Below are 27,821 nucleotides of genomic sequence, written 5' to 3' on the forward strand. Positions count from 1 at the left end.
TCCACTGACCAGCCACTGCCCATTGACCAGTCCCTGTCCACTGACCAGCCTGTCCACTGACCAGCCTGTCCACTGACCAGTCGCTGACCATTGACCAGCCTGTCCACTCACCAGCTGCTGACCATCGACCAGCCTGTCCACTGACCAGCCTGTCCACTGACCAGCCTGTCCACTGACCAGCCGCTGTCCACTGACCAGCCTCTGTCCACTGACCATCTGTGGAGGGAAGGGACAGATGATACATTGTGGTCAGGACCCTTTTCCAGTCTGATCCAGAGCCAAAATATTCCCCCCACAGATGCTGCCTGATTCACTGAGTTACTCCAGCTCTTTGTTTCTTTGCTCAAGGTTCTAGCATGAAACTGAAACAGGCTCCTCCACTTTGTGTGTAGGAAGGAACTGCAGACCCTGGTTTAAACCGAAGAGAGACACAAAAAGCTGGAGTAACTCAGCGGGACAGTCAGCATCTCTGGAGAGAAGGATGGGTGACGTTTCGTGTTGAAACCATTCTTCAGACCAGAGTCTTCAGCTGAGTTACTCCAACTTTTTGTGTCTATCTTAGAACATAGAACATGAAACATGGAAAATGGGTGCAAGAGTAGGCCATTCGGCCCTTTGAGCCAGCACTGCCATTCAATATGATCACGGCTGATCATCCATAATCAGTACCCCGTCCCTGCTTTCTCCCCATATCCCTTGATTCCATTAGCCTTAAGCTAAATCAAACTCTCTCTTGAATACATCCCTTTCATTTTATCCACGTTGTCATCTTGTGTAAACCAGCATCTGCACTTCCTTGTTCCCACTAAAAAGCAGAGTCTGTATCTGTTAATAAGCTCGAGCATAAAACTGTCTGGTTGTCGGAAGCAGATATAGAGGTTGGCATGACTTCAAGGATCAGGATCGTGTGCCTTTGAGAACAGGAGGAGATGCAGCATTCCCCATCCATGAATGTCCTTAAACATCTGTGATACGATACAGTAGATCTTTATTTGTCCCAAGGGGGAGATTGATCGGCCGACAGTCATAAAAACACAAAATATATGAAATTAAAGTAACGAGTAGAAAAGATTGGGTGATGTGCAAAGATTGGGGTGGGGGGGGGAGTCAGTCTCAGTCTCAGTTTACCCCACAACACAAGGGGAGGGGTTGTACTGTTTGAGAGCCACATGGAACAAGGATCTCCTGTGGCATTCTCTCACACAGCTCAGAATTACTCGAGGTAAAAGCACAATTATACTTAATGCTTTGGCAGGATTGCATTTCTTTTTCATCAGTGAACGCTGACAAATTTTAATCTGGTCTCAGCGATAAAGAACATCATCTGTGATAATTGATGTTCAGTGGTGTATGCCTCAATAACTGACAGCGCACACAAGACGTCTTGTATTTTACACCTCTGTTCCTGTTAATGTGGCGATTACCAAATGCATCCACTGAAGACATGACCTCTTCATTTTAGCAAAATGACTCTTGATATTTTGACAAGTGAAAGCGTGGAGCTCCTCATGGGATTCATTGATCACTTGGCTCTTTCCACACTGCTAATCCTGCCCTTGCATGGTTAGAATACAGCAGCATGCACAGAAAGACAGGCACAGAGTGCTGGAGTAACTCAGCGGGAGAGTAACGCAGCATCTCTGGAGAGAAGGAATGGGTGATGTTTTGGGTCGAGACCCTTCTTCAGTGTGAAACAGCTGCCTGAAGCTCGGACACTGGGGAATTCCCCACAGATCAGGGTCTTTTATGGCCTTTGTAGAGGATAGATGTACAGACGGCTTATCGTCTCATGTGAATGTCTGCACATAACAGCCCCCCACCCCCTCCTCCCCTCCCCATGTTGGCCGGTGTGGGCAAGTTGGGCCAAGCTGCCTGTTTCTGTGCTGTATCACTCTATGAGACCCGAAGCTGTGAATAATTGGTCCATCTTCCTCTGGGACTCGATGTCTCGCTGTTCAGACAGAGTGGGCTCCATGCCATTGACTGTAACGCCCAGTAGACTGGTCCAGTGGGAGTGTCATTCACCTGCCCCTGCCCCCCCCTGCCCAGTGGAGCCGTCTGTACACAGAGGCCACGATGACCATTTGGCCACAGAGCCTAATACAAAGCCCTCAGAGTGCAGAGTGCAGCTGCTCAGCAGCACCACGGCGTGGTATAATGAGGTACTGCACACTCATCCAGAAAGACTTCAAGAAGGAACTGCAGATGCTGGAAAATCGAAGGTAAACAAAAATGCTGGAGAAACTCATCGGGTGCAGCAGCATCTATGGATTGAAGGAAATTCCTTCGCTCCATAGATGCTGCTGCACCCGCTGAGTTTCTCCAGCATTTTTGTGTACCTTCCAGAAAGTCTTGTCTGACTTGGAAAGTCACCCATCAGTGTTGGCCAGTATGTTGTCCAGTGGTGCTGGCTCGAATGGCCGAATGACCTACTCCTGCACCTATTGTCTATTGTCTATGCAACGTCCTCTGGTGCCCTGTAACATTAGTTTAGTTTAGTTTATTGTCACGTGTACTGAGGTACAGTGAAAAGCTTTTGTTGCGTGCTAACCAGTCAGTGGAAAGCCAATACATGATTACAATCGAGCTGTCCACAGTGTACAGATACATGATAAAGGGAATAATGTTTAATGCAAGGTAAAGCCCAGTAAAGTCTGATTAAAGATAGTCTGAGGGTCTCCAGTGAGGTAGATGGCAGCTCACTACCGCTCTCTAGTTGTTGCCGCTGTTCATGCAGAGATGCAGCGCAGAAACAGGCCCTTCAGCCCACCAAGTCCATGCTGACCTGTGATCCTTGTACACTTACGCTATTCTACACACTGGGGACAATTTACAAATTTTACCAAAGACAATTAACCTACAAACCTGCACGTCTTTGCAGTGTGGGAGGAAACCGGAGAAAACATACGCTATTACAGGGAGAACGAACAAGGCAGTGTCCAGGCAGCACCCGTAGTCAGGATGAGGCAGCAGCTCTACCCGCTGCACCACCGTGATGCCCCGTGTTGCAACTCCTGTCATTGAATCACTGAGAACAGTTTGGGCAGAATATTTGCAACCTCCAGCCACTGCACAGAATTCCAGGCTCTCTTTACAGAATTCTGCACAGAAGTTTACTTTCCTGAGTATTACTAATAAATGTCCAACCATGTGCACATGTGCCATCGAGCATATACAGCACATGCAGCACACAGGAATGTGTACACTTACGTCAGGGACACAAAGTAAATGACCATTGGCCAGACTTGATTTCAATATTGTTCACTGATTCAGGTTGTTATTATTTCAGGAGCATCATAGTATTATCTTCAAATCCAGTGCTAAAACACATTTGTACTCCCTGGCTTTTGACCATGCCTGAGACTTTGCTTCTGTTTTTGGTGTTTTTGATGTTTCTTTATTTTACACGTCTTTTCCTACTATTTCTTTTGATTGTTATTTTTGGTGTGTATTAACTTTTTTGTCAATGATTAGTGATGTACAGCACTTTGTTGCAACTATGTTTGTTTTTAAAGTGCTCTATAAATAAAATAATAATAATAATTATTATTATTATTTTGAAGGGGAAAAGCCTTAATGGAATGAAATGTTCACACACTGAACTATGTCAAAGTTAATCCATCTTTATTCAGCACTACAGATTAAAGACCCGAGCTTCGATGCAGAAAATGTTATGTTCCACCGTTTGTGTGACACCATGTTCTTTAATGATAATATCTTCAGCAGGTTGTTTGTGAAGTGATGCCATTCCTTGGCCCGCGTGTAAGTGATATCCTAGCCCAGTGTGGCCATTGGAGAGCTTCAGGATGATCGGTACTTGCCACTGAACACATTGATGCTGAGGGTGTGTTTGGCTCATCGCTTCCTCACAATATTACGGGTCCTCTTTTAGTTGAAACCGTGCAAACGCATCTCTGTCGCTGTCCACACTCCCGACAGGCAGGAAACCGGCCCCAGCCCCCAGCTCAGACACACGATTGGCAAACTTGCTCACCGTCTCACTCCGCAAGTCTAACATGAACCTAACAAGACACAACGGCACACTTTACTGCATTAATGTCGATGCTCAATCCGTTCAAGTGAAGTATCAAAGCCATCAAACACTTACTTTGTCAGTTCCACGATTAGAGTTGCCCGAGGGGCAGCTATCTGCTCCAACTCCGGTTTTAACTGGTGAACCATACTGGTGGAAAGACAGATAAAGAGAATGATCGCGTGAATCACTGAACACAAACACTGAATCAAGGCAAGCAGACAGGAAACAGGAGGCAGTGAGAAGGGGAGGCATCGTGGCGCAGCGGGTAGAGTCCCGGGTTTCATCCTGACTACGGGTGCTGTCTATTCGGAGTTTGCACGCTCTCCCTGTGACCGCGTGGGTTTTCTCCATTACCACTGGTTGCCACCCACACTCCAGGTTTGTAGGTTAAGTGGCTTTGGTAAAAATTGTCCCTAGTGTGTGTAGGATAGTGTTCGTGTACGGGGTAATCACTGGTCGGTGTGGACTCGGTGGGCCGAAGGGCCTGTTTCCGCGCTGTATCTCTAAAGTCTAAAGTAAAGTCTAAAGAGAGCTCAAACATTGTGAGAAAATTAATGACAGAAAGTGGTTACACAGGGAAATATGGACGACAGGAGATGCAAGAAGCGACTGGTCAAAGTGAACGTGCAGCAAAACCAAACACACAAAGTCATCTGCTTACCTGCAGGAAAGGTAGATCACATTAAATAGGTTTCGGTAATTGCTCTTGTTATGAAGCTCTGTCACACAGTTTAATGGTAGGAAATGAATATTTACGTCAGGCAGTGGGAGGTAATCTGATGGAAGAAAAAAACATTTAGTTATTGAATTTACTTAGAATTTTTCAAGCCCATGCCCGAGGTTAAAATAATCTCGATAAATAATCACAATATTCTGTATGTCGACAAATCCTACAGATGTACAGTGGAGAGAGCGTCACCCATTCCTTCTCTCCAGAGATGCTGCCTGTCCCGCTGAGTTACTCCAGCATTTTGTGGGTGTCTGACTTCAGTGTAAACCAGTTCCTTCCGCCAGACATAATGAATGGTGGCTTGTTTGAATCTGATGGTTCATGCTCAATATGCAACTTACACAAATGCAAACACAGCAGTAAATCATTACTGGCAACATTGACTGGAGGAGTGGCGGGCATTACATCCCTTCCCCATGTAGTCTGTCAATATTACCGTATTCAGCCGGTCCGGAGACACTGTCCAGCCCGTGGCATTGCTTCACTGCTTGACCCTCTGTCACCATCTGCTCACTTTCACCAGTTGCTTTGTCCTTTGTGCCAGAAGCCTCTTTCAGCTCATCTTCATCCTCATCCGTAATCTCAGTCAGAGTGGCCTCTTCCTTTGACGGCAGTAGTACATACCTCTCCTTACTGACCAGTTCATGGAACAAAGCTGTGACATTGTGTTGAGAGATATCCTGCGCTGTCTGCAGAACACAAACATCACCAGCGTTGAAAGATATGCGAGTGGATCAGAGTTTGCACAGCCGCCTTAGTCAATGTGACATGATTCATAGATGAAATTCATTACATTCTCAACCTCAATCTACTTGGACCAGTGTAGAGCCCTAACCTGCACCAGGTAAGATTGTGGGCTCACCTTGATCCACAATCTCATTCAGGAAACACAACCACTTCTACAGCAGGAAGAGGTGAGGCCACATTGTCCATGAAAAGCCTGATCCAATGGTTGTCAATATTTCATCCTAGGATCATTTATCAGGCTCTCTCGCAGTAAATCCTTTATAACGTTGCAACAGAGCGAGCTACAGAGGGCAGGAAGAGGTCGACTGGCACAACCTGTTCATTATCTACACTAGAACTGAATCAGTACGGGTATCAGGGTTATGGGGAGAAGGCAGGAGAATGGGGTTGAGAGGGAGATAGATCAGCCATGATTGAATGGCAGAGTAGACGATGGGCCAAATGGCCTAAGTCTGCTCCTATCGCTTATGACCTTATGAGTCCCATTTGCCAACATCAGGCCCCATCCTTCTGCTCCTGCCCTATCCGTGTACCGGGCCAAATGTAATGATAGTATCTGTTTAGACCAATTGTATACATTTTTTACCTTAACATAGATGCCATTTGCTTTCTTCAGAAGAGATTCTTCTTCACTGACAATTCCAAATGCAACATATGGACTTGTAACAATGTCTCCCCAGAAACCACGGGCTGCAATCTTCTCCCCTTTCTGCAAGAAAAGCATGCAGGCGTTTATAGAATTTGGGAAAATAATTGATCCTTGCTAATGTTGCTCAGACAAAAATACTTCTGCCAACCCGTCTAGAAATGGGAATGTGAGAGAAGGAACTGCAGATGCACGTTTAAATCGAAGGTAGACACAAAGTGCTGGAGTAACTCAGCGGGACAGGCAGCATCTCTGGAGAGAAGGAATGGGTGACGTTTCGGGTCAAGGCCCATCTTCAGACCTGAAGACTTGACACTGAAGAAGGGTCTCGATCCGAAACATCACCCACTCCTCCTCTCCAGAGATGCTGCCTGTCCCACTGAGTTACTCCAGCTTTTTATGTCTACCTTAGAAATTGGATTGTTTCACTTTTGTTGCTTGAATACATTAACTTGCAGTGCAAATGTCAAATTGAAACACCTCAAATATATGACATTGTCAAAATATACCAAGAGTACAGCAGCATTAAGTGGCTGATACTTCAAAAGATGCAGTGAATGACAACCTCTGCCGACCCCGTGGGAGCGGCCTCATTGAACCAACTTCCCACGCACGCACCGTTGTGTTGCAGCTATAACTCACAGCACTGTCCCTCGTATCAGTCACACTGACTCACACACCACACACAGGCTGCCTCACACAGAGGGAGAGGGGGGGGGGGAGAGAGGGGGAGAGGGGGGGAGAGGGGGGGGGGGGGGGGGGGGGGGGAGAGGGGGAGGAGCTGCAGAGCAGAGAGCTTTCACGACTGAGGGCTGAGAATCAGAGGGCATGTGGAATTCATCGCCACAGAAGGTTGTGGTTGCCGTCAGAGAATATATTTAAGGCAGAGATAGATAGATTCTTGATCAGTGCAGGTGTCAGAGGTTATGGGGAGAAGGCAGGAGAATGGGGTTAGGAGGGAGAGATAGATCAGCCATGATTGAATGGTGGAGTAGACTTGATGGGCCAAATGGCCTAATTCTACTCCTATTTCTTTGATCTTTTGGTCCTTATGACATCCCGTCATTTTCTTAATAAACATATAATATTTTCAAATGTATAAAGCAGATGTTTGTTTTAAATTGAACATACACAATTGACAAGCATGCCTGAAGCAAGCGACTTGTTCGGAACATCATAGAGCCCCTCGCGATTCTCAAAGGCCAAACCTTTATCTCTCCATTGATAATATTGTCGGTTGTTTATTATATTAGCCTACAACAAATAAAAGTTACAAGACGTTACAATGTAAACAGCACGAGTCTTACATCCATCTCAGTAAAATTAGAAAAGAAAACATAGTACTTATTGATGCAGGAAGGTGCTTTAAACCGAAGATAGACACAAAATGCCGGAGTAACTCAGCGGGACAGGCAGCATCTCTGGAGAGAAGGGATGGGTGACGTTACGGTTCGAGACTCGTTTGTGAGGAGCTGTTTCACTCAAAAGACTTCTAATATTTGCAGAATTTGTTGCGCTTTGGTATCTTGTATTGAAATTTCTTTGAAAGTGTGCATTCTTGTTTTGAACACCGCAAGGCTCAGTGAAAGAGACCATTGGCTGAGGTCTTACACGTAGAGGGGGAGCACTGCGCCTTGTTTGAACTCCACACGAATGGAGTCATTACACTCCACCACTTACCCCTCTATCGTACAGCTTCATGTGCAGGTCCCAGTCATAGACCCCTTTCTTGGAGTCGTATCGATTGCCCAGGTACTGCCTGCTCCGTAAATCCCACAGCTTACTGATCTGAAACGTCTTGGCATCTGCATCCCGCCAGAATTTAAAAATAGCCTCCAGCTGGTCTCGCTCTTTAAACTGCAAGGAAGGAGCAACAAAGTTTTAAAACTGAAAATCAAACTTTCAACTGTTGTTATAGTTTGGTAACAAGTGTTAAACACATTTCATATGACAATGTGTGCAGGAAGGAACTGCAGATGCTGATTTAAACCGAAGGTAGACACAAAATGCTGGAGTAACTCAGCGGGACAGGCAGCGTCTCTGGAGAGAAGGAATAGTTGATGTTTCGGGTTGAGACCCTTCTTCAGAATAAACCAGCAGTTCCTTCCTACACTAGTTCTGTCCTGCACACTAGAGATCATTTATAAACGACAGTTCACCTACAAACCCGCATGTGGGATGAACTAAACTAAACTAAACCTGGAACACCCAGAGGAAACCCACGCGATCGTGGGGAGAACGTACAAACTCCGTACAGACAGCACCCATAGTCAGGTTGGAAACTGGGTCTCTGGCGCTGTGAGGCAGCAGCTCTACCCGCTGCGTCACCGTGCCACACGTGGACTACGTCGGGAGGTAATTAAAGCCCTGCTACTTTCATTTCACGTCTGTTCCCTTTCCAGAAGCTCTAAACAGAACATAGCGGAAAGACTCAGCGGGTCAGGCAGCATCTGTAGATGGGAAAGCAGAGTTAACGTTGCATGTCTGAGAGTTGTTCATCCAGCATGTTCTGCTTTTATTTCAGCCTCCTCCCATTGAACTAGACTCATCTCCTACCTTCAGGCCACTCATGTCCACCATCGGCAGTTTCTTCTCCAGGTAGTCGAGGTCAGTGACGTAACGGATGAAATCATTGGCCCTCTCCTGCAGGTATGTTGCAGTCTGACTCCGGATCAGACTGTTGCCAAACAGCTCAAGCAACAGCTCCGTCTTTTCTGCCAAACGGATAAACTGTTGCAGTTATGGATATTCGTAAAGGGGAGCAGTGGACATTTAGTGGAGGGCAGTAGTGAGCAGTAATGAGTAGTAGCGAGCAAGTAGTGAGCAGTAGTGAGCAGTAATGAGCAAGTAGCGAGCAAGTAGTGAGTAGTAGTGAGCAGTAGTGAGCAAGTAGTGAGCAAGTAACGAGAAAACAGCGAGCACGTAGTGGGGAGTAGTGAAGCAGTAGTGGGCAGTAGTGAGCGGCAGTGAGCAAGTAGTGAGCAGTGGCGAGCAAGTAGCGAGAAAACAGTGAGCAGTAGTGAGCAACAGTGAGCACGTAGTGGGCAGTAGTGAGCAATAGTGAGCACATAGTGGGCAGTAGTGAGCACGTAGTGGGCAGTAGTGAGCAATAGTGAGCACATAGTGGGCAGTAGTGAGCGGCAGTGAGCAGTAGTGAGCAAACATACCTCGCAAACCCATCGTGCTTGGCCGCTCCAAAGCAATGGTGAGAAAGAGAAGGTGGCGACCCAGCAGCTCCAAGTTGTTCTCCACGATGTAGAACTGGCAGCAGGAAGTAATACAACGTTATTCCCCACCTTACTGTTGTATACATCACAAACCACTGTTAAACCGTGTTGGAGTCGATGTCAGAAGCAGAGAGGATGTTGGGATACTTGGCTATGTGCTAACTGAACATTAACTTTGGCTAAATGCCAAGTGGAGAATGGCGCATAGCTACTGTAAGTCACAAGGCCAGGTGCTGAGCCTGCAATAGCCAAAATATAGATACCGTTGAGCCACAATGATTAAGTTGCTAAGGGCTTGACTGGCCCCCTCCAAAATGCTGGAGTAACTCAGCGAGACAGGCAGCATCTCTGGAGAGAAGGAATGGTTGACGTTTCGGGTCGAGATGTTTCTTCGGACTGAGACATTAATGGGATAGGTGCTTTTTTTTTTAAACAATCAACGTTTTACATTGTCTGCTTCAACCAAAAGGAATATTCCAGGCTGTAATCCTCACGATGGCAACTACAACTGGATTAAGAAGCAAGATATGAGCTGCAAGATCACACAAGTGGTCATGGTCCTTCGAGACTCTGCCATTTATCAAGGCCATAGCTCAGCCTTCACCAGCGAAACTACATTTCGTTTGAACCTCATGTGAGGTTCAAATGACAAATAAAGGTATTGTATTGTATTGTACCTCAACAGTTCTCCTGCACCATCACCATATAATTGGTTTCTCTTCATATCAACTCAGTGACTCATCTTCCACAACCAGCAAACAGCGCAGCTCGTCATTTTCCACAAGTTATGCCTCTCATAACTTTCCACACTTCTAAACTCCCCACGACCTCTGGCGTTTTAGAGAAAATAACACAAGTCTGATCAATCTCTCCCTGTAGCTAATAAACCCTAACCCAGGCATCGTTCCAGTAAACCTCCTCTGGATTATGTCCAAACCCACCACATCCTCCCGGCAATGGGGTGGGGGGCCAGACCTACCTGCAGTATTCCAAATACAGCCTAACCAAAGTCCTACAAAGCTGACATCCTGACTCCTATACTCAGTACACCGACCTATGAAAGCATATGTACCATGCACCTTCATTACCACCCTATCACCAGCTAGAGAGCGGCCCTGACCTCCCATCTATCTCACTCATTGGATACCTTCTAACTATCTTTAATCAGACTTTAAATTGCACTAAACACTTAATCTCTTTATCCCGTATCTGTACACTTGTGGACAGTCTGATTGTAATCATGTCTTTTTGTTAACTGGGCAGCACGCAACAAAAGCTTTCCACTGTACCTCGGTACACATGACAATACACTGAACCAAATTATTGTCAGGAATATTCTGAAGTTGCTTCACTAAAGCAGACTCATATTTCAGCATGAACTGAATTAGGAAAGGAAAGCGGATCTGCTAAGTGATGGTTCTTACGTGAATCTTCCTCGTTGGCCAGCGGTGAGCCCGGCAGATGGTTGTTAGGAGATGGCGGCTATCGCCCGCACCAACCATGAGGATATTCAGCTCAGGGACACCGTCTTCATTGGAGCGCAGTGCCTTCATTGATGCCGATAACCCTGTGAATAAAGATCACAAGCACCACATCAAAGGCAATTAGCAGAAATGGATAATATTGAATTTTACGCTGGCATTATCCAGTTATATCAATGCTGATAATTAACTCGTGTGTAGGAAGGAACTGCAGATGCTGGTTTACACTGACGATAGACACAAAGAGCTGGAGTAACTATTTTCCTACTGCTTTTTTCCAGACCACTGACATTAATTATATTGTTTAGTGTTCTATGTTTACATATTGTGTTGTGCTGCAGCAAGTAAGAATGTCATTGTTCTATCTGGGACACATGACAATACAACACTCTTTATCCGCTGAGTTACTCCAGCTTTTTGTGTCGACATTCTGATAAGAAATTCTCCATTTCATCCCCATTGCATCTGCCAAAGGGAATTCAGTGAAGCCAGAAGATAAAATATTCCAGTCTGAAGAAGGGTCTCGACCTGAAACGTCACCCATTCCTTCTCTCCAGAGATGCTGCCTGTCCCGCTGAGTTACTCCAGCTTTTTGTATCTATCTCAGATCAGTGTATTGTTTTACACAGTTTACACGTTTATCTCTCTGACTGATGTGGCAACTCCAACAGGGGTCCCAGCGGTTTCATGCTCTGAGATATTGCTAATATTTATTTATTCTCTTCCATGCTAGATTCTTTTAACTGTATTTTTGTTAAACTTCAAATATAAATATTCAGAGCTGGACACTGTTCCTTAATCTCTCCTGCAAACCCTCCGAGCCTGAACCACAAACAACTGATTGTTAAACCACCTCCATGCACTCCATATAATGTTCAAGAAGGAAATGCAGATGCTGGAAAATCGAAGGTAGATAATAATGCTGAGAAACTCAGCAGGTGCGGCATCATCTATGGAGCGAAGGAAATAGGCACCTTGGGTTTTGGGCCGAAATGTTGCCTATTTCCTTCGCTCCATAGATGCTGTCGCATCCACTGAGTTTCTCCAGCATTTTTGTCTAACATTTTGTCTAATGCTTCACTAACAGAGAGCCTAAAGAGCTTAAAGAATGACATTTTTTATCATTCTTTTTATTTTTACTTAGGCTTTTCAAACCACCCTCACCTTGTTTCTGGAAATCCATTGCAGGGCTGAACCCCCACCAGGTCACTGTTCCGAATCCTTCCCCAGTCCCACACGCAGTCATTTCTTCATGCTATCTGGGGAGATAACAACAATTACATCAACTACATCACAACAGTCCATCAAAGAATCAGGTTTCTAGTTCTGTTTTATGTTTCTTAAATTTGAAGCATTATTTTCCTCAGCATTATTAAACTATATTTCTGCAGTTAGGATCTCTTCCTTCTGCAGTGAACGTCATTTATCTCTGGCTTGAGTCACCTTTCTTGGCCATAATCTGAGATGTTGCACTACCCATCCACTGGTCACAGGTATCACCAACATCACTGGTTCCAGTGAAACACTTGTTCTAGTTGTGTGACTCCATGCAGCACACAAACAGGCCCTTCGGCCCAACATACCTGTGCTGATCATCCAAGATGTCCGATCTACTCTAGACCCACCTGCCTGCATTTGGCCCATATCCCTCTAAACATTTTCCATCCAAGTGAAAAGTTGATTTTTTCCAATTTTCACTGATGACAAAAAACATGAAGAGGGACTGCACGGTGATTCACGAATGCATCAACAGCTCATGTCCATGTTCACCACGAAGGCAGAGTGGGCCCTGGACTGTCTCTGCAGTGTGAGTGAGTGAGAGGGAGTAGAAGCACAGGATAGCAACACCCTGGCACCCGCTGCTTTCAATGTTCAACATTCCCCTCTGACTGAGGGAAAAACATAAACGTTGAGGGTTCGAGTCCCACCATGGGGTCTGTGCACAAACATCCCAGTGCCGTACCGAGACAGTGCTGCACTGTCAGAGGCTCTGCCTTTTTGCACAGGGCGTTAAATAGAAGTAAAATACTTCATTGCGCTACTTGCAACATAAACAGGGAAGATAGACACAAAAAGCTGGAGTAACTCAGCGGGGCAGGCAGCATCTCTGGAGAGAAGGAATGGGTGACGTCCCGGGTTGAGACCCTTCTTCAGACTGAAAGTCAGGAGAAAGGGAAGTGAGAGATATAGACGATGATGTAGAGAGATAAAGAACAATGAATGAAAGATATGCAAAAAGGTAACGATGATAAAGGAAACAGGCCAATGTAATAAAGGGTAGATCCCAACAATGATCTTGCTGAGTGAGGTGTCCTGGCCAACATTCACCCGTTAAACAATGGCACTGAAGTCACTCAGCACATTGCCTTTAGTGTGAGTTGCTGGCCACAGATTCACCACCATGTTTAGGTCAGGGATGGACATCACTCAGCATTTTACACCAGTTATTGGTTCACTGGGCAACTTGTCACAGCAGGATAGCAACTCCCGGGCGTGGCGGCTGCACCCCTGCTGCTGCTACTGCTCTGCTGCTGCTGCTGCTGCTGCCCCTGCTGCTGCTGCTGCTGCACCCCTGCTGCTGCACCCCTGCTCCTGCTGCTGCTGCACCCCTGCTGCTGCTGCACCCCTGCTGCTGCTGCGCTGCTGCTGCTGCTCCGCTGCTGCTGCTGCTGCTGCTGCACCCCTGCTGCTGCTGCTGCTGCTACCCTGCTACTGCTGCTCCTGCACTGCTGCTGCTGCCCCCCTGCTGCTGCTGCTGCTGCATCCCCTGCTGCTGCTGCTGCTGCTGCTCCCCTGCTGCTGCTGCTGCTGCCCCTGCTGCTGCCCCCTGCTGCTGCTGCTGCTGCTGCTGCTGCTGCACCCCTGCTCCTGCTCTGCTGCTGCTGCGCCCCTGCTGCACCTCTGCTGCTGCTCCCCTGTTGCTCCACCCCTACTGCTGCTGCTGCACCCCTACTGCTGCTGCTCCCCTGCTCCTGCTGCCGCTACTTCCAGCATTCCCCCCCCCGGCCTGAGGAACAACACCAACAAACAGTAAATTCACCAAAACTCAACCCACCAACTCCCACCCTAGGCCACACCGGAAGCGCAGGGTCGCTGACGGACAGCGCTCTCCGCCAATCACGACCCTCCCCAGGCGCCCGGCGCGGCTGAACGGCCAATGGCGCCGGCGAAGAGGCGGGACATCCGGTCCGGAGGGACGCGGCCGTCTCCATGGCAACGCGGATGGCGCCGCAGGTGGGGGCGGCGGGAACTGCAGCCGCTGACCGCGAGCGGACGGGATCGGAGCAGACCGTTGGCCACGTCACTCACAGGCGGCACCGGCCACTGGCGCTGATGGCGAGGGTTCGAGTCCCACCATGGGGTCTGAGCACAAAAATCTCAGCGCCCTACCGAGACAGTGCTGCATTGTCAGAGGCTCTGGCTTTTTGCACAGGGCGTTAAATAGAAGTGGGTGTTAAATAGAAGTGATATTATATTTAGCGCTACTTGGACACAAAAAGCTCAGCGGGAGAGGCAGCATCTCTGGAGAGAAGGAATGGGTGACATTTTGGGTCGAGACCTTTCTTCAGACTGGTTAGGGATAAGGGAAACAAGAGATGTAGACGGTGATGTGGAGAGATAAAGAACAATGAATGAAAGATATGAATGATTTTGCTGAGGTGGCCTGGCCTTTTTTAGTAGGCCCCCCTCTGTCATGACTGGTCATGGGTGATGGAATCTAGTTGTTGGCTGCAAAGATCTTATAGCAGAGCTTTGCTATAAGATCTTTGGTTGGCTGCTTGCTCCAAACCTCAGCTAGATCAGCGTCGCTTGTGGCTGTAGATACCAATGCGGGAGTGACAGTCCTGGCCAATATTTACTAATTAAGCAATGCCACTGCCAACTCAGCCCATTGCCTTTCGCGCGAGTAACTGCGCACACATTGATGACCAAGTTACCTCGTTTAGGTCAGGGATAAACATTAGCACAACCTCAGTGGGTGCAAAGAGTGGATGTGAAGGGCACTGCAGCAAAGCATTTTACACCAGTTATTTATTTACTGGGCAACTTCCAACACCCAACCAATTAAAGATCTGGCATGTAGTGACGGGGAGGATGATGTAGGGGAGGTTATCTACAACAGGCTTTTGAGTGTTGGAGAAACTCAGTGGGTCAGACAGCATCTGTGGAGGGAATGGACAGACAATCTTTAGATCGAAGGTTCCTGACCCAAAATGGTGTCTATCTTTAGTTTAGTTTGGAGATACAACGTGGAAACAGGCCCTTCGGCCCATCAAGTCCGCACCGACCAGTGGTCCCCACACATTAACACTATCCTACACACACCAGGGGCGTGCGGGAGGAAACCAGAGCACTCGGAGAAATCCTACACAGTCACAGGGAGATCATACAAACTCCGTACAAACAACACCCGTAGTCAGGATGGAACGTGGGTCTCCGGCGATGTGAGGCAGTAACTCTACTGCTGCGCCACCGTGCCAGCCCTTTGGACAGCGACATCCCATTTTATGGAGTCTTCCTTCTGTAGAAATTGCCTACAGCAATTGCCCAAGAACAAAACCAAACACATAAAAAGATTAATAACCTCTCTATGATTTCTTGATGCTGTGAAAAGCGATTATCGCAAGTTCTTTGCTTTTGCAAGATTTTATTTTTTTCAGTAGAGTGGTTTGTCTGCAATTCACTCTGTGTAATTGCTTTAAGATTACCGTTCCCCCATTCAAAGCAATCAGTTGCCACTTGCCACTTTATCTCTCGACTTATTTAATAAACCTCCCAGACCACAGATCAGAAATAATGGGTGGAGAAAATAATGGAAGGAAAAATGGTCCTTCATTCCGTAACCGTGACAACTGACCCATTATGGGGAGCACTCAGCGCACTTAATCTGCAGAGAAACGAGTATTGTTTGCAACGGACTCTCCCAAGAGAGGTTTAGCGTAGAGAGAAAATTGGCGTGACATAGCCCGTATTGAGGTCTGAGATAATTACAGCTGTCTGTCTGGGACGCAAGCATGGAGTGCAGGAGCCCTTGTTGCTGAAACTCCCAACACCAGACTCCTGAAGCTAAAGGAATCACATAGCCATCAACCAGTTCCCTCTCCTCTACTTTCAGTATGAGGAAGGGTCCTGACCCGAAACGTCACCCATCCAGAGATGGTGGTTGCAGAAAAGTAGCTGTTCGTGGACGTGCTGATGTGGGACTTGAGGCTTCTGTACGTCCTGCCTCACGGTAGCAGTGAGAAGAGGGCAGGGCCCGCGTGATGGGCAGCCGTTATGCGAGATGTCTCCTTCTTGCTGCATTGCCTGGTATACCTGATTGGCACAACATTGATGGCTAAATAGTGCAGTGGATGAGATCAGTTGACTCAGTAGGTTTAGTCACATAGAGCTGGAGTAACTCAGCATCTTGTGATGCTGCCTGTCCCGCTGAGTTACTCCAGCTATTTGTATCTATCTTAGAACTATTTACCATCTGTAACAACCAGCATTCTGCTGAAGGGGGCGGGCTTGGACTACAATCAAGTGCTTGTGCCAAGTGCAGCAGTAGAGATTCAACTACTCGAGTCAAGTCTGTAAACACCAGAGTATTGCGTCACTGAGGTTCATAGAAACATACAAAATAGGTGCAGGAGTAGAGGCCATTCGGCCCTTCGAGCCTGCACCATTCGCCATTCAATATGATCATGGCTGACCATCCAACTCAGTATCCCATCCCTGCCTTCTCTCCATACCCCCTGATCCCTTTAGCCACAAGGGCCACATCTAACTCCCTCTTAAATATAGACAATGAACTGTGTGGCCTCAACTACCTTCTGTGGCAGAGAGTTCCAGAGATTCACCACTCTCTGTGTGAAAAAATGTTTTCCTCATCTCGGTTCATCTTTATGACGTCCCCCCTACAACCCCCACCTCTCATACAATATACTTTAAAATGCTCACCATGCTTTGTGCAGACTCCCTCTCTCCTGTGTTCTGCTTTGAAGTGATATTTTGGGCATACCTCATCTTCTTAGATAGATAGATAGATAGAGATATGCCATTTATTGTCACTATACATGTACAATGAGATTAAAAGCAGCTCGTACTCAGTACATACATATAATTTAGTACAAAAACCAAGAAACAGAAAACAAAAACAAAAGGGAGAGGGGGAGGGGGGGGGATAGGTGCACAATTCTGCAGGGCTATATACATATCTATAAAGGCAAAATGGTGAAGGAAGAATAGGTAGTATTCTTAGGCAGATGTTTAAAGATTATATTAAATATTTAAAATGTTTTTAAAAAATATTAAAAATTACAGTCTTCCTCTTGTGTATTTAGACGTGCACAGCCTAAAGTTGTAGGACAACTTGTTCTATTTGATCTTATTTGATTCTGCCCGCCAGGTTGATTGCATTCATCGGGCCACATGAAGGTTGCAATCTCCCACCCCTGTATACCTCATCCAAATTATTTAATATTTTCTACATTTTAATGAACATCCCCTATAAGATACCTGCAAATAAGCTCATTAAGAACAGGAAAGCACACTTAAATGACACCAATTTCTTCATAGGATCTGAGTCATAGATAGATAGATAGATACAAACATGGAAACAGGCCCTTCGGCCCATTAAGTCCACACTGACCAACAATCACCCATTTACATCCATCCCACATTCCAATCAACTCGCCCCAGATTCTACCACTCACCTCCACACCAGGAGCAACTTACAGCGACCAGGGGTAAAGTGTAGGAGGGAACGCCTGAAGAAGGTCTCGATCCGAAACATCGGCCATTCCTTCCCTCCAGAGATACTGCCTGTCCTGCTGAGTTACTCCGGCTTTCTGTATCTATCTTTAATGGTGTGGGGGATGGTGAGGAGGAGGGTGGGGCAGAGGGGTGGGGGAAGGGGAAGGGTGGATGGGTGGGGGGCAGTGGCTGAATCCCACCCTGCCTGGCCCTGTACTTGGACACGAGGGGTACAGAGACATTGAATCAATAACAAGCGCCAGTCACATGAGGGACAATAACCGGTTTTATTCAACAGATCAAAGTTCTGTTCACAAAATAGAATTCTGTCTGTTCACCGTGATCTCTGATGGTGTTTCAGCTGTCCGTTCCTTAATCCTCGTTACTAATGCCACACCCGTTCCATCTCCCCCCTCACAATACAGGCACAACACTACAGAATCGTATAATGACAACAGGGGAACAATACAACCAGGTCCAGAATAAAAACGTTTCCTTGAATGGAATGACTGAGGCCAGGTTGTCTGAAAGGTCGACCTAAGCCCTGGGCTTGTTCAAGGTAAGAACATCCTGAAACAGGTACATGTGTAGGCTCATCAACAACTTGTTTGTGATATATTTTACAAATCGCCACAGAAAACAAACGTCTGCTCAAAGCTTATCAATTACAGGGTGTGCGGGTGTGGGTGTTGGCATCAGGAAGTCTTGATCCCCAGCGCTATGTCCACCTCCTCCTCGGGCTGCAAGGTGTGCCACTGGGCAATGGGCCGTCGGGGGTTTGCTAACATGTCTGACCAATGGCGCAGACCCATGCCCGTGCCGTTATAGCCCACAAAACACTTGCCGATCGCCTCGTTCTTTCCCAGCTTGTCGTAGTCCAGTACGGTGATCACCACCTGCACCTTCTGCAAAACACAAGTCAAACCAGTCCAGTCTGAGTGAGACGAGGAAAAAAACTTCTCCACCCAGAGAGTTGTGAATCTGTGGAATTCTCTGCTACAGAAGGCAGTGGAGGCCGATTCAATGGATGTTTTCAAGAGAGGGTTAGATTTAGCTCTTTGAGCTAACAGAATCAAGGGATATGGGGAATAAGCAGGAACGAGGTACTGATTTTGGATGATTAGCCGTGATCATATTGAATGGTGTTGCTAGCTTGAAGGGCTGAATGGCCTACTCCTGCACCTATGTTTTTGGCGGCACTGGGCCTGTACTCGCTGGCGTTTAGAAGGATGAGAGGGGACCTTAATGAAACTTACCAAATAGTGAAAGGCCTGGATAGAGTGGATGGCACTGTGCCACTCGAAAGCTTTCCACTGTACCTCAGTCTGCCGGACAGCAGGAGTACAAGGCAACTAACTAGAGCGCTTCAACCTGTATTTATGTATATGGTTAATCTAAACCATTGCCCTGTAGTAAGCCAGCCCTCAGGTGCAGGAGGGTCAGGGGTCACCGTTCAATGTCAAGGACTGCACCCTTGGATCAGAGTTGGTCTATGTGAATGTTACACCTGGCCTTACCTGAATCTGCTCGAAAGGCACCTCAAAGCTGAAGGACTCGTTGTAGTACGGGTTCAAAGTGTTCTTCTTGATGGTGGTCTTCTTCTTCTTCAACCGCTTGGCGTTCTGCATGAGGTGGATCTTCACGTACGGATCTAGGATGGACAGCAATTACATCATCAGCAACTGGAAACTACCAATGTTGGAGTGAACAACCTTCCATTGCCTCCATCTACACCTCACGCTGCCTCAGCAAGGCCAGCAGCGCAGACCATCACACACACACACACAAACCAACCTCCCTTCCATCGCAGACCATCACACACACACAAACCAACCTCCCTTCCATCGCCTCCATCTACACCTCACGCTGCCTCAGCAAGGCCAGCAGCCCAGACCATCACACACACACACACAAACCAACCTCCCTTCCATCGCCTCCATCTACACCTCACGCTGCCTCGGCAAGGCCAGCAGCCCAGACCATCACACACACACACAACAAACCAACCTCCCTTCCATCGCCTCCATCTACACCTCACGCTGCCTCGGCAAGGCCAGCAGCCCAGACCATCACACACACACACCAACCTCCCTTCCATCGCCTCCATCTACACCTCACGCTGCCTCGGCAAGGCCAGCAGCCCAGACCATCACACAAACCAACCTCCCTTCCATCGCCTCCATCTACACCTCACGCTGCCTCGGCAAGGCCAGCAGCCCAGACCATCACACAAACCAACCTCCCTTCCATTGCCTCCATCTACACCTCACGCTGCCTCGGCAAGGCCAGCAGCCCAGACCATCACACAAGCCAACCTCCAAATAGAAACTGGAACCCTTATAGAATAAGCAGGGGAGTGGGATAGAGCTATCACCAGACTAGATGGGCCAAAGGGCCTTATGTTCTCCTCTGCCCTTTCTGAAATGCTATAGTTTGGAGGAGAGTACAACCTGCCTTGGCCTTGAGTCCCCGCTAAGCCCCGCTGTGTTGCGATTGTAAACATTCCTCAAGCCACAGCTCCTTGGCCAGGCTGCTATAATCTCTCTTCAAATATTATTTACCATCTGTTTTCCTGCACCCAGGGACACATCATGTAAACATCCTTATTATACAAATGTAATTGAGTATAATCGTGTGGAGAATAATAGGGTGGGAACGGGCTGCATCCTAAACGCCGTGAGTTGATGCAAAGGCAGCTGTAGTGTCCAGTGGTCAGAGTTGTCCCCCAGGGGGGTCTGGGGTCTGTTTCCATGCTGTTCGGGTCTATGACGTTCTGACTCAACCACTGAGGACGTACGTACCAGAGAGTCCACCAACGTCCATTTTCTTGAGGTTCTTGGCCTCCAGCACGATGACAGTGAGTTTGCCGGCAGTCGGGACGTAACGGAGGGAGAAGCAGATATCTCCCAGCTTCTCTTGCTGCAAAGGTGGCAGAGACATATGTGACCTTCATACAGAGACACAAACAGCAGACAGCTGACTGAACCATCCCACCACAACCAGAGAGCAGTGCGGAACTACTATCTACCTTATTGGTGACCCACGGACTATCCTTGATCGGACTTTGCTGGCTTCACCTTGCATTAAACGTTATTCCCTTTATCTTGTATCTAAACACTGTAAATGACTCGATTGTAATCATGTATTGCTTTCTGCTGACTGGTTAGCACGCAACAGAAGCTTTTCATTGTACCTCGGTACACGGGACAATAAACTAAACTAACATAAAATGTTAGCAATTACAGACTTATTCCAATTTAATTGCAAATTAAGGAGTGGTCAGTGGTTTTAATATCCAGTTGGTTTTGCAAATGGAGCAAAGAGCCTGAGTTATAACCTAACTTTCCCCAGTCATCACCTTTCAGCTGGTTGTGATGTGAAGATTCCTCTCTAGTGTCCTTGCCTGAGCCAGTGCCCAGACCATGGGGTCCCAACTTACACTCAGTCCATCATGCCCATACCCAACTCCAGGGTCCTGCATAAAGGGGGTCTTGTCTGACCTCGAACATGGTGAGGGCAGAGAGAGAGAGCAACTGCCTTTAATATAGAAGCTCACGTCAAGAAGCCTCTCAGAAGTGTAATCGAGATACGCACAGCCTCAGAACTTTATTGCCTGACCTCCAGATGCAAAGGTAAGTGGAGGCTGCTGGAAAACTAGTTGTTCTGGTCAATGGAGGATTGCAAAAAAGTCTCTTCCTTCTGCTAACGGAAGAACATGATCCGTGTGAAAGATATTAAGGATGTCTGCTTTCACAAACCCGTTTTGAATAAGTACTTTATTAGATTTTAGAGATACAACGCAGAAACAGGCCCTTCGGCCCACCGAGTCCGTGCCGACCAGCGATCACCCCTAGCACCACTAGGGACAATGTATCTCCATACCTCCTCCTTCTCCGCTGACTCCAGGTCTCTCCACTCCTCGATCACGTGTGCGAGGTCAATGCTACTCATGGGAATGCGAATCTCCCCAATGGCGTCATGTTTGGAGAAGCGGTCAAAGTCGTACACGGCCATGACGAGGACTTTACCCCCAAGCTCAGAGTATGGAATCTGGAACAGAGAGCGATAGGTGAATACAGGTGAGAGGGGGATATTCGACATGCCCCACAATCATCTCTCCGCAGGGGGTCACGAGTCTTTATAACTTCAAGATATAACCATATAACAATTACAGCACGGAAACAGGCCATCTCGACCCTTCTATGATGAAGCAACATCTTGGAATATTTTATAGGAAGAGTTTGGTAGATTCTTGATGAGCCAGGGTTGAAAGGTGATTGGGCGTGTGGGATTGCACAGTCCAAGGGGCCGAGTGGCCTGTTCCTGTTACTGGTCTGTGAGGCCATGTACACGTCCTGTTATCGTTCCCTGGCTCAGAGAGGAATTGTATGGTGTTGGAGTGAGGCATGGTATCCTGACAACACACACCTGTGCTGCCTGACACAGACATCTCTCTACCTGCAGCACAGGTACACTGCCATCCAAGGTGGACAACACACTGGCGGCCAAGGTGGGTAACACAGGTACACTGGAGGCCAAGGTGGGTAACACAGGTACACTGGAGGCCAAGGTGGGCAACACAGGTACACTGGAGGCCAAGGTGGGCAACACAGGTACACTGGCGGCCAAGGTGGGTAACACAGGTACACTGGCGGCCAAGGTGGGTAACACAGGTACACTGGCGGCCAACACAGGTACACTGGAGGCCAAGGTGGGTAACACAGGTACACTGGCGGCCAACACAGGTACACTGGCGGCCAAGGTGGGTAACACAGGTACACTGGAGGCCAAGGTGGGTAACACAGGTACACTGGCGGCCAAGGTGGGCAGCATCTGAAACTGAAGACACCTGTATCAGCTCTCCGTCTGGTAACTGCAGTTTAAACGTTGGCGTAATTACCTTCAGTTTTAGGTTTCCGTTACATGAGCTGCTCAGAGCTTTAATGTCACTGAGAAAGCAGATACCGTGCTTGTGACTTGTGTGAAGGTTTACTGAGCAGAGTACAAAATGCTGGAGGAACCAGCGGATCAGAAAACAGACATAATCAATATTACATCATAATCAATATCACACCATGAAGCAATATTCCATCATTGTCAATACTCCACCATTGTCAATATTCCAATAATAATCAATATTCCACCATTGTCAATACTCCACCATTGTCAATATTCCACCATAATCAATACTCCAATAATAATCAATATTCCACCATTGTCAATACTCCACCATAATCAATACTCCAATAATAATCAATACTCCACCATTGTCAATACTCCACCATAATCAATACTCCACCATAATCAATATGCCACTAATAACTAACCCCCACCCCCCAGTTCAGGTTGTATTTGCATCTATACGATACATATTGCAGCACAGCGGGCAGCTTCAATGCAATGTACTTTGTGTAAGAACCTTCCTGTTGCTTGTGGCACCACCAAAGGTCAAGGGTGGGAACTCCTTGATGGGTGAGGTCCATCACTCCTCGGTGACTCCCCACAGCCCTATCGACTGAATCCTTGCGAGTCCCCATGTGAAATCACTCATTAATTGACTTGACTGGCCTACAGTTACAATCTCAACAGTCCTGAATTCTCTTCCCCCAAACACCTGGCACCTCCGCCTCTTGTGTTGTCTTGTGCTGGCTCCTTTCTGTGGTCATGTCCATTGCACTGTGTGTAGAGTGAAGTGGGTGAACAGCAGGAGCTTGTGCCTGGTTTATCTGAGGTCCTCAAACTGTACACATGTGCGTGGCGATATAGACATGGTCACTTGTTCACCCTTGTTGCTCATGTGGTCATCGTGCTCTGTGGCCCCATCTCCAGTAACATGCAGACCAAGGTGTGTCCAGCCCATACGTGTGCACAACACAGCACACGTGAACATGGATGTCATGCATGACAGCACATACGTTGACACATGCTGCACCTTTTATCAGGAATTATTGGGAACGTCTTCGACTGAAGATCCGACTCTCTGGAATTCCTTGCCTCACCAGCCCGTCTCCTAGTGTGGTTGTTTTGAACAGTTGGGTCAGTCGTGGAGACACCCCACCTCATGTTTGCACAGTTCCTGCCGGTGAAACAGTTTTTCCATTGGCCTTGTTTAATGCGCGCAGCAGATGTGGGGACTGGGAATCAAAGTTATCTTTCCCTTCTGTGACTGGCTTCCTGCTCTTAATTGCTTCATGAAATTGGCAGTTAAAAGGTGTTGCTGTAGGATTGTGTGGATTACCTCAGAGTGGGATCAATAAAAATGTCAAGTCCATTACTCATGCTCCGAACCATGATTTATTTTCCCCATGTTCGAGCGATCGTGGAGGTTTGAGCCGACAGTGGACACAAAGCAGCAGGCTTTCCCCAGGTGTGGCATTGTCCAGTGCCCAGTGTCCTTAGTCCAGTGCCCAGTGTCCTTAGTCCAGTGCCCATTGTCCATGTCCAGTGCCCATGTCCAGTGCCCATTGTCCAGTGCCCATTGTCCAGTGTCCCATGTCCAGTGCCCATTGTCCAGTGCCCATTGTCCAGTGCCCCCATTGTCCATGTCCAGTGCCCATTGTCCAGTGCCCATTGTCCAGTGTCCATGTCCAGTGCCCATTGTCCATGTGTCCAGTGCCCATTGTCCAGTGCCCATTGTCCAGTGCCCAGTTTCATAAAACAGCTGGATATTAGAACTTGAAGTTTCCAAAAGTAATTCCAAAAGCTCCCTCTATCTCTCTCCCTCTATCTCTATCTCTCTCTCTCTATCTTCTCTATCTCTATCTCTCTATCTCTCTATCTCCCTCTATCTCTCTCACACACTCCCCCTCTTTCTCTCTGGTGATCTACACTTGCCAGCAGATTAGTGATTTCCACCCGGGCAAGAGACCCGATCTACTCCTCTCATGGTTTTATACAGCGGTGTTTCACAGCTTTGACATATTCCCTTTTGCAATCACAATCTGAGTTTGGAAAGATGAAAGATGAAAGATGAAAGATGCAATTGTGTTATTGTTTGGCACGTTGTGAACATTTCACACGCCTCCCTTGCACACCAGCTGACATGCGGTTGTGAACACACGTCCATGGCAACAGCTTGGCTCTGCTAAGCAGACTTTGTACCCAGAACCTCAACACAAACAGCCAGACTCCAGCCAGCAGCTTCACCATTCATTGGTCAGTTCAGCATCTCACCTTAAAGGTAAACGACTCGCTAAACGTGGGGTTGAGTGTCTTTCGATGAACTTTGGTCTCAAATTTCTTCTTCTTATCCGGCAAGAGGAAGACCTTGACGTAGGGGTCAGACGTCCCGCCGATGTCCAGCGCGGCCAGGTCAGCTGCCTGGATGATGCCCACAATCAGCTGGAACCACAAACCGTTAAGTCAGCAACCTAGTCGAGAGCTTCAGGTAACTGCAGGGGAGCAGCCCAGGTGTGTCCAGCCCAGGTGTGTCCAGCCCAGGTGGGCCCATGGCCCAGGTGTGCCCATGACCCAGGTGTGTCTAGCCCAGGTGTGCCCATGACCCAGGTGTGCCCATGACCCAGGTGTGCCCCTAGCCTAGGTGTGCCCATGGCCCAGGTGTGCCCCTAGTCCAGGTGTCCCTGGCCCAGCCCAGATGTCAGCTCCAAGATCCTGACATTGGCCACCATCACCTGATCCCATTGGTTTCCATTGGCCAACCTCGCTGGATCCCTGTGGGCTCACGCTGCCATTGGACACGGGTTGTGGAGAATGACGGCTGCACGACCAACCAGGGCACGGGGTGGCAGCAATGACACCTGGCTTTACCCAGGGAGGGGGACGTGTGTGTGTGGGAGTGTCTGTGTGTGCATGTGCGTGTGTGTGTGGGAGTGTGTGTGCGTGCGTGTACGTGTGTGTGTCTGTGTGCGTGTGCGCGTGTGTGCATGTGCGGAACAAGAGCAGCATATTGCCATGTGGGGACACACACACGCATGGTCCTGGCCACGGGAGATGACAGTACATTGGTGGTGAACACGCACAGCACCGTGACTGACACGGGCGTCCCGTGCATCATATATGACCCTGCGTTCCCAGTGCATCATACATGACCCTGTGTTCCCAGTGCATCATACATGTGTCTGCGTTCCCCGTGCATCAAACATGACCCTGCGTTCCCAGTGCATCATACATGACCCTGCGTTCCCAGTGCATCATATATGACCCTGCGTTCCCAGTGCATCATACATGACCCTGTGTTCCCAGTGCATCATACATGTGTCTGCGTTCCCCGTGCATCAAACATGACCCTGCGTTCCCAGTGCATCATACATGTGTCTGCGTTCCCAGTGCATCATACATGACCATGCGTGTTGTAGGGAGGGACAAAGGAATAGCATTGACATCAAACCCACACTAGTTTGAGCTTCCTGGGTGAGACATTCCAGAAAGATCCGGCATGTTCCGCACATGAACACCTGACCCACCTGACCACTCTGGAAATCGTAATCCAGGGAATACTGCAGCTTTCCCAGCTTCTCCTCCTCTCTCTTCTCGTCTCCCAGTAAACTTGGATCCAGATCCTCCACATCTGGCTGTACCTTCATTCCCAGAGCAGAAAGAATTAGGATGCAGGTGGAGTAGCGGCAACCACTGTAGCTGCCTCCTGCAGCCAAGACTCAAACACAAAATATCACCTGTCCATTCCCTCCTCAGATGCTGCCTGACCCACTGAGTTCCTCCAGCACAATGATGATATTGAAAGGAATACCACATAATGAAGGCCCTTCAGCCCAACATGCCCATGCTGACCAGAGTGACCCATCTAAACAAGTCCCATTTGCCTGCTTGGCCCAAATCCCTTTCAGCCTTTCCTATCCCTGTACCAGTCCAAGATCACCCTCAGCCTCCTACACTATGGCCCACCTCATCCTCTAAAGGGCCTGCCCCACACGCAACTATTTCGGCGACCAGAACAAGGTACGACTCTTTGGGCGACTACTCACGACCGTACAGGCTTCATGTACCCCGCCACATGTCGCCAGGGTGTGGACTATACGGTCGTGATTCGTCTCCTCTGTCGCCCACAGAGTCGCAGCGTCTTTCTGGTCACCGCTGGATTTTCAACATTGAAAATTGTCGACGACCTATGACTGGTGCCGGCAGTCGCCGAAAAAGTTGCGTAAGTGGGACAGGCCCTTCACTCAAGTCCTCCAGTCCCAGTAACTTGTGAATATCCTTTGAGACGTCCCAAGCCACGATGCCTCACACTCACCTTGTCGATGATGCTCTTGCCCATGTCCTTCACCTCCTTCATGTTGATCTGTGCTTTGCCCTTGTCCTTTCCCTTCTTCTGCTTCTTCTTCTTGGTGCAACACTTCTTGCAGATGCAGAGACAGCAGCAGAGCAGCAGCAGGCACAGCACGATGATAATGGCAGCCAGGGCCCAGGGAGGTACTGCAGGAAGACAGCATGTCTAGAGTCAACCAGCCCTCCCCAACACAACATAACCCGCAGCGACACAATGCAACGTAACCCGCAGTGGGCCAACGCAACCCGCAGTGGCCCCAATGCAGCCTGCAGCGACACAACGCAACGCAACCCGCAGTGGCCCAACGCAACGTAACCCGCAGCGACACAACGCAACTCGCAGTGGCACAACGCAACCCGCAGTGGCCCAACGCAACCCGCAGTGGCCCCAACGCAACCTGCAATGACACAACGCAACGCAACTTGCAGAGACACAACGCAACCCGCAGTGGGCCAACGCAACCTGCAGTGGGCCAACGCAACCCGCAGAGACACAACGCAACACGCAGTGGCCCAACAATGCAACCCGCAGTGGGCAACGCAACCCGCAGTGGCCCAACGCAACCCACAATGGCCCCAATGCAGCCTGCAGCGACACAACGCAACGCAACCCGCAGAGACACAACGCAACGCGCAGTGGCACAACGCAACCCGCAGTGACACAACGCAACCCGCAGTGACACAACGCAACGTATCCCGCAGTGGCCCAACGCAACCCGCAGAGACACAACGCAACGCGCAGTGGCCCAACGCAACCCGCAAGAATGCATCCGAAGCAACCAATGCAACGACAGACTCATCTGCACGTGTGTGTGTTGCACTGATGGTTGACCCCTGGCTGTCCATCACAGCGGCTGGACGCCCCATCGCAGTCACTCACAGTATTGTGATGCAGGGATTTTACAGTTAAACCAAGCCAATTAACCTACAAACCTGCACGTCTTTGGAGCGTGGGAGGAAACCAGAGATC

General features: G+C 48.4%; 2 protein-coding genes across 10 annotated transcripts in view; both read right to left on the reverse strand.

Moving 5' to 3' along the window:
• Positions 1 to 3,603: 3,603 nt before the first annotated feature.
• Positions 3,604 to 13,969, reverse strand: LOC129714001 (dynein axonemal assembly factor 3-like). Of its 3 annotated transcripts, none has more exons than XM_055663457.1 (12): positions 13,923 to 13,966; positions 12,032 to 12,126; positions 10,811 to 10,953; positions 9,327 to 9,420; positions 8,716 to 8,873; positions 7,840 to 8,016; positions 7,291 to 7,413; positions 6,100 to 6,222; positions 5,203 to 5,455; positions 4,698 to 4,812; positions 4,109 to 4,183; positions 3,604 to 4,022 (listed from the first exon to the last, which is right to left on the reverse strand). In XM_055663457.1, exons 2-12 carry the CDS (start codon positions 12,111 to 12,113, stop codon positions 3,875 to 3,877), a joined length of 1,491 nt encoding a protein of 496 aa, XP_055519432.1. In that variant the 5' UTR covers positions 12,114 to 12,126; positions 13,923 to 13,966; the 3' UTR covers positions 3,604 to 3,874. The 3 variants fall into 3 exon arrangements, with proteins under 3 accessions (XP_055519432.1, XP_055519433.1, XP_055519434.1); XM_055663458.1 differs by having other exon boundaries at positions 13,908 to 13,926; XM_055663459.1 differs by lacking the exon at positions 7,291 to 7,413 and having other exon boundaries at positions 13,923 to 13,969.
• Positions 13,970 to 17,855: 3,886 nt separating this feature from the next.
• The window catches only part of LOC129714002 (synaptotagmin-1-like), a 136,547-nt gene continuing 126,581 nt past the window's right edge, over positions 17,856 to 27,821 (reverse strand). For 4 of the 7 annotated variants that reach the window (XM_055663465.1, XM_055663467.1, XM_055663464.1 and 1 more), the window contains 7 exons: positions 26,817 to 26,998; positions 26,029 to 26,142; positions 24,779 to 24,946; positions 21,488 to 21,655; positions 20,407 to 20,524; positions 19,123 to 19,256; positions 17,857 to 18,510 (listed from right to left, as the gene is read on the reverse strand). In XM_055663465.1, the coding sequence (XP_055519440.1) occupies positions 18,301 to 18,510; positions 19,123 to 19,256; positions 20,407 to 20,524; positions 21,488 to 21,655; positions 24,779 to 24,946; positions 26,029 to 26,142; positions 26,817 to 26,998 (1,094 nt within the window). In that variant the 3' untranslated portion in view covers positions 17,857 to 18,300. Of the gene's footprint in view, positions 18,511 to 19,122; positions 19,257 to 20,406; positions 20,525 to 21,487; positions 21,656 to 24,778; positions 24,947 to 26,028; positions 26,143 to 26,816; positions 26,999 to 27,821 lie in introns of all 7 variants that reach the window. The other 3 variants (XM_055663461.1, XM_055663463.1, XM_055663460.1) reach the window with 1 other exon arrangement.

This window comes from Leucoraja erinacea, chromosome 37 (genome assembly GCF_028641065.1).
Source record: "Leucoraja erinacea ecotype New England chromosome 37, Leri_hhj_1, whole genome shotgun sequence".
Lineage (NCBI taxonomy): Eukaryota > Metazoa > Chordata > Chondrichthyes > Rajiformes > Rajidae > Leucoraja > Leucoraja erinaceus.

Excerpts from the sequence above, each read along its gene's own strand:
- LOC129714001 (XM_055663457.1), bottom strand. The coding sequence starts at position 12,113 with ATGACTGCGTGTGGGACTGGGGAAGGATTCGGAACAGTGACCTGGTGG. Across the intron at positions 7,414-7,839 it reads TGAAGCTGTACGATAGAGGG|GCTAATATAATAAACAACCG; the intron begins GTAAGTGGTGGA and ends TATTTGTTGTAG. Across the intron at positions 5,456-6,099 it reads CAAATGGCATCTATGTTAAG|ACAGCGCAGGATATCTCTCA; the intron begins GTAAAAAATGTA and ends TGTGTTCTGCAG.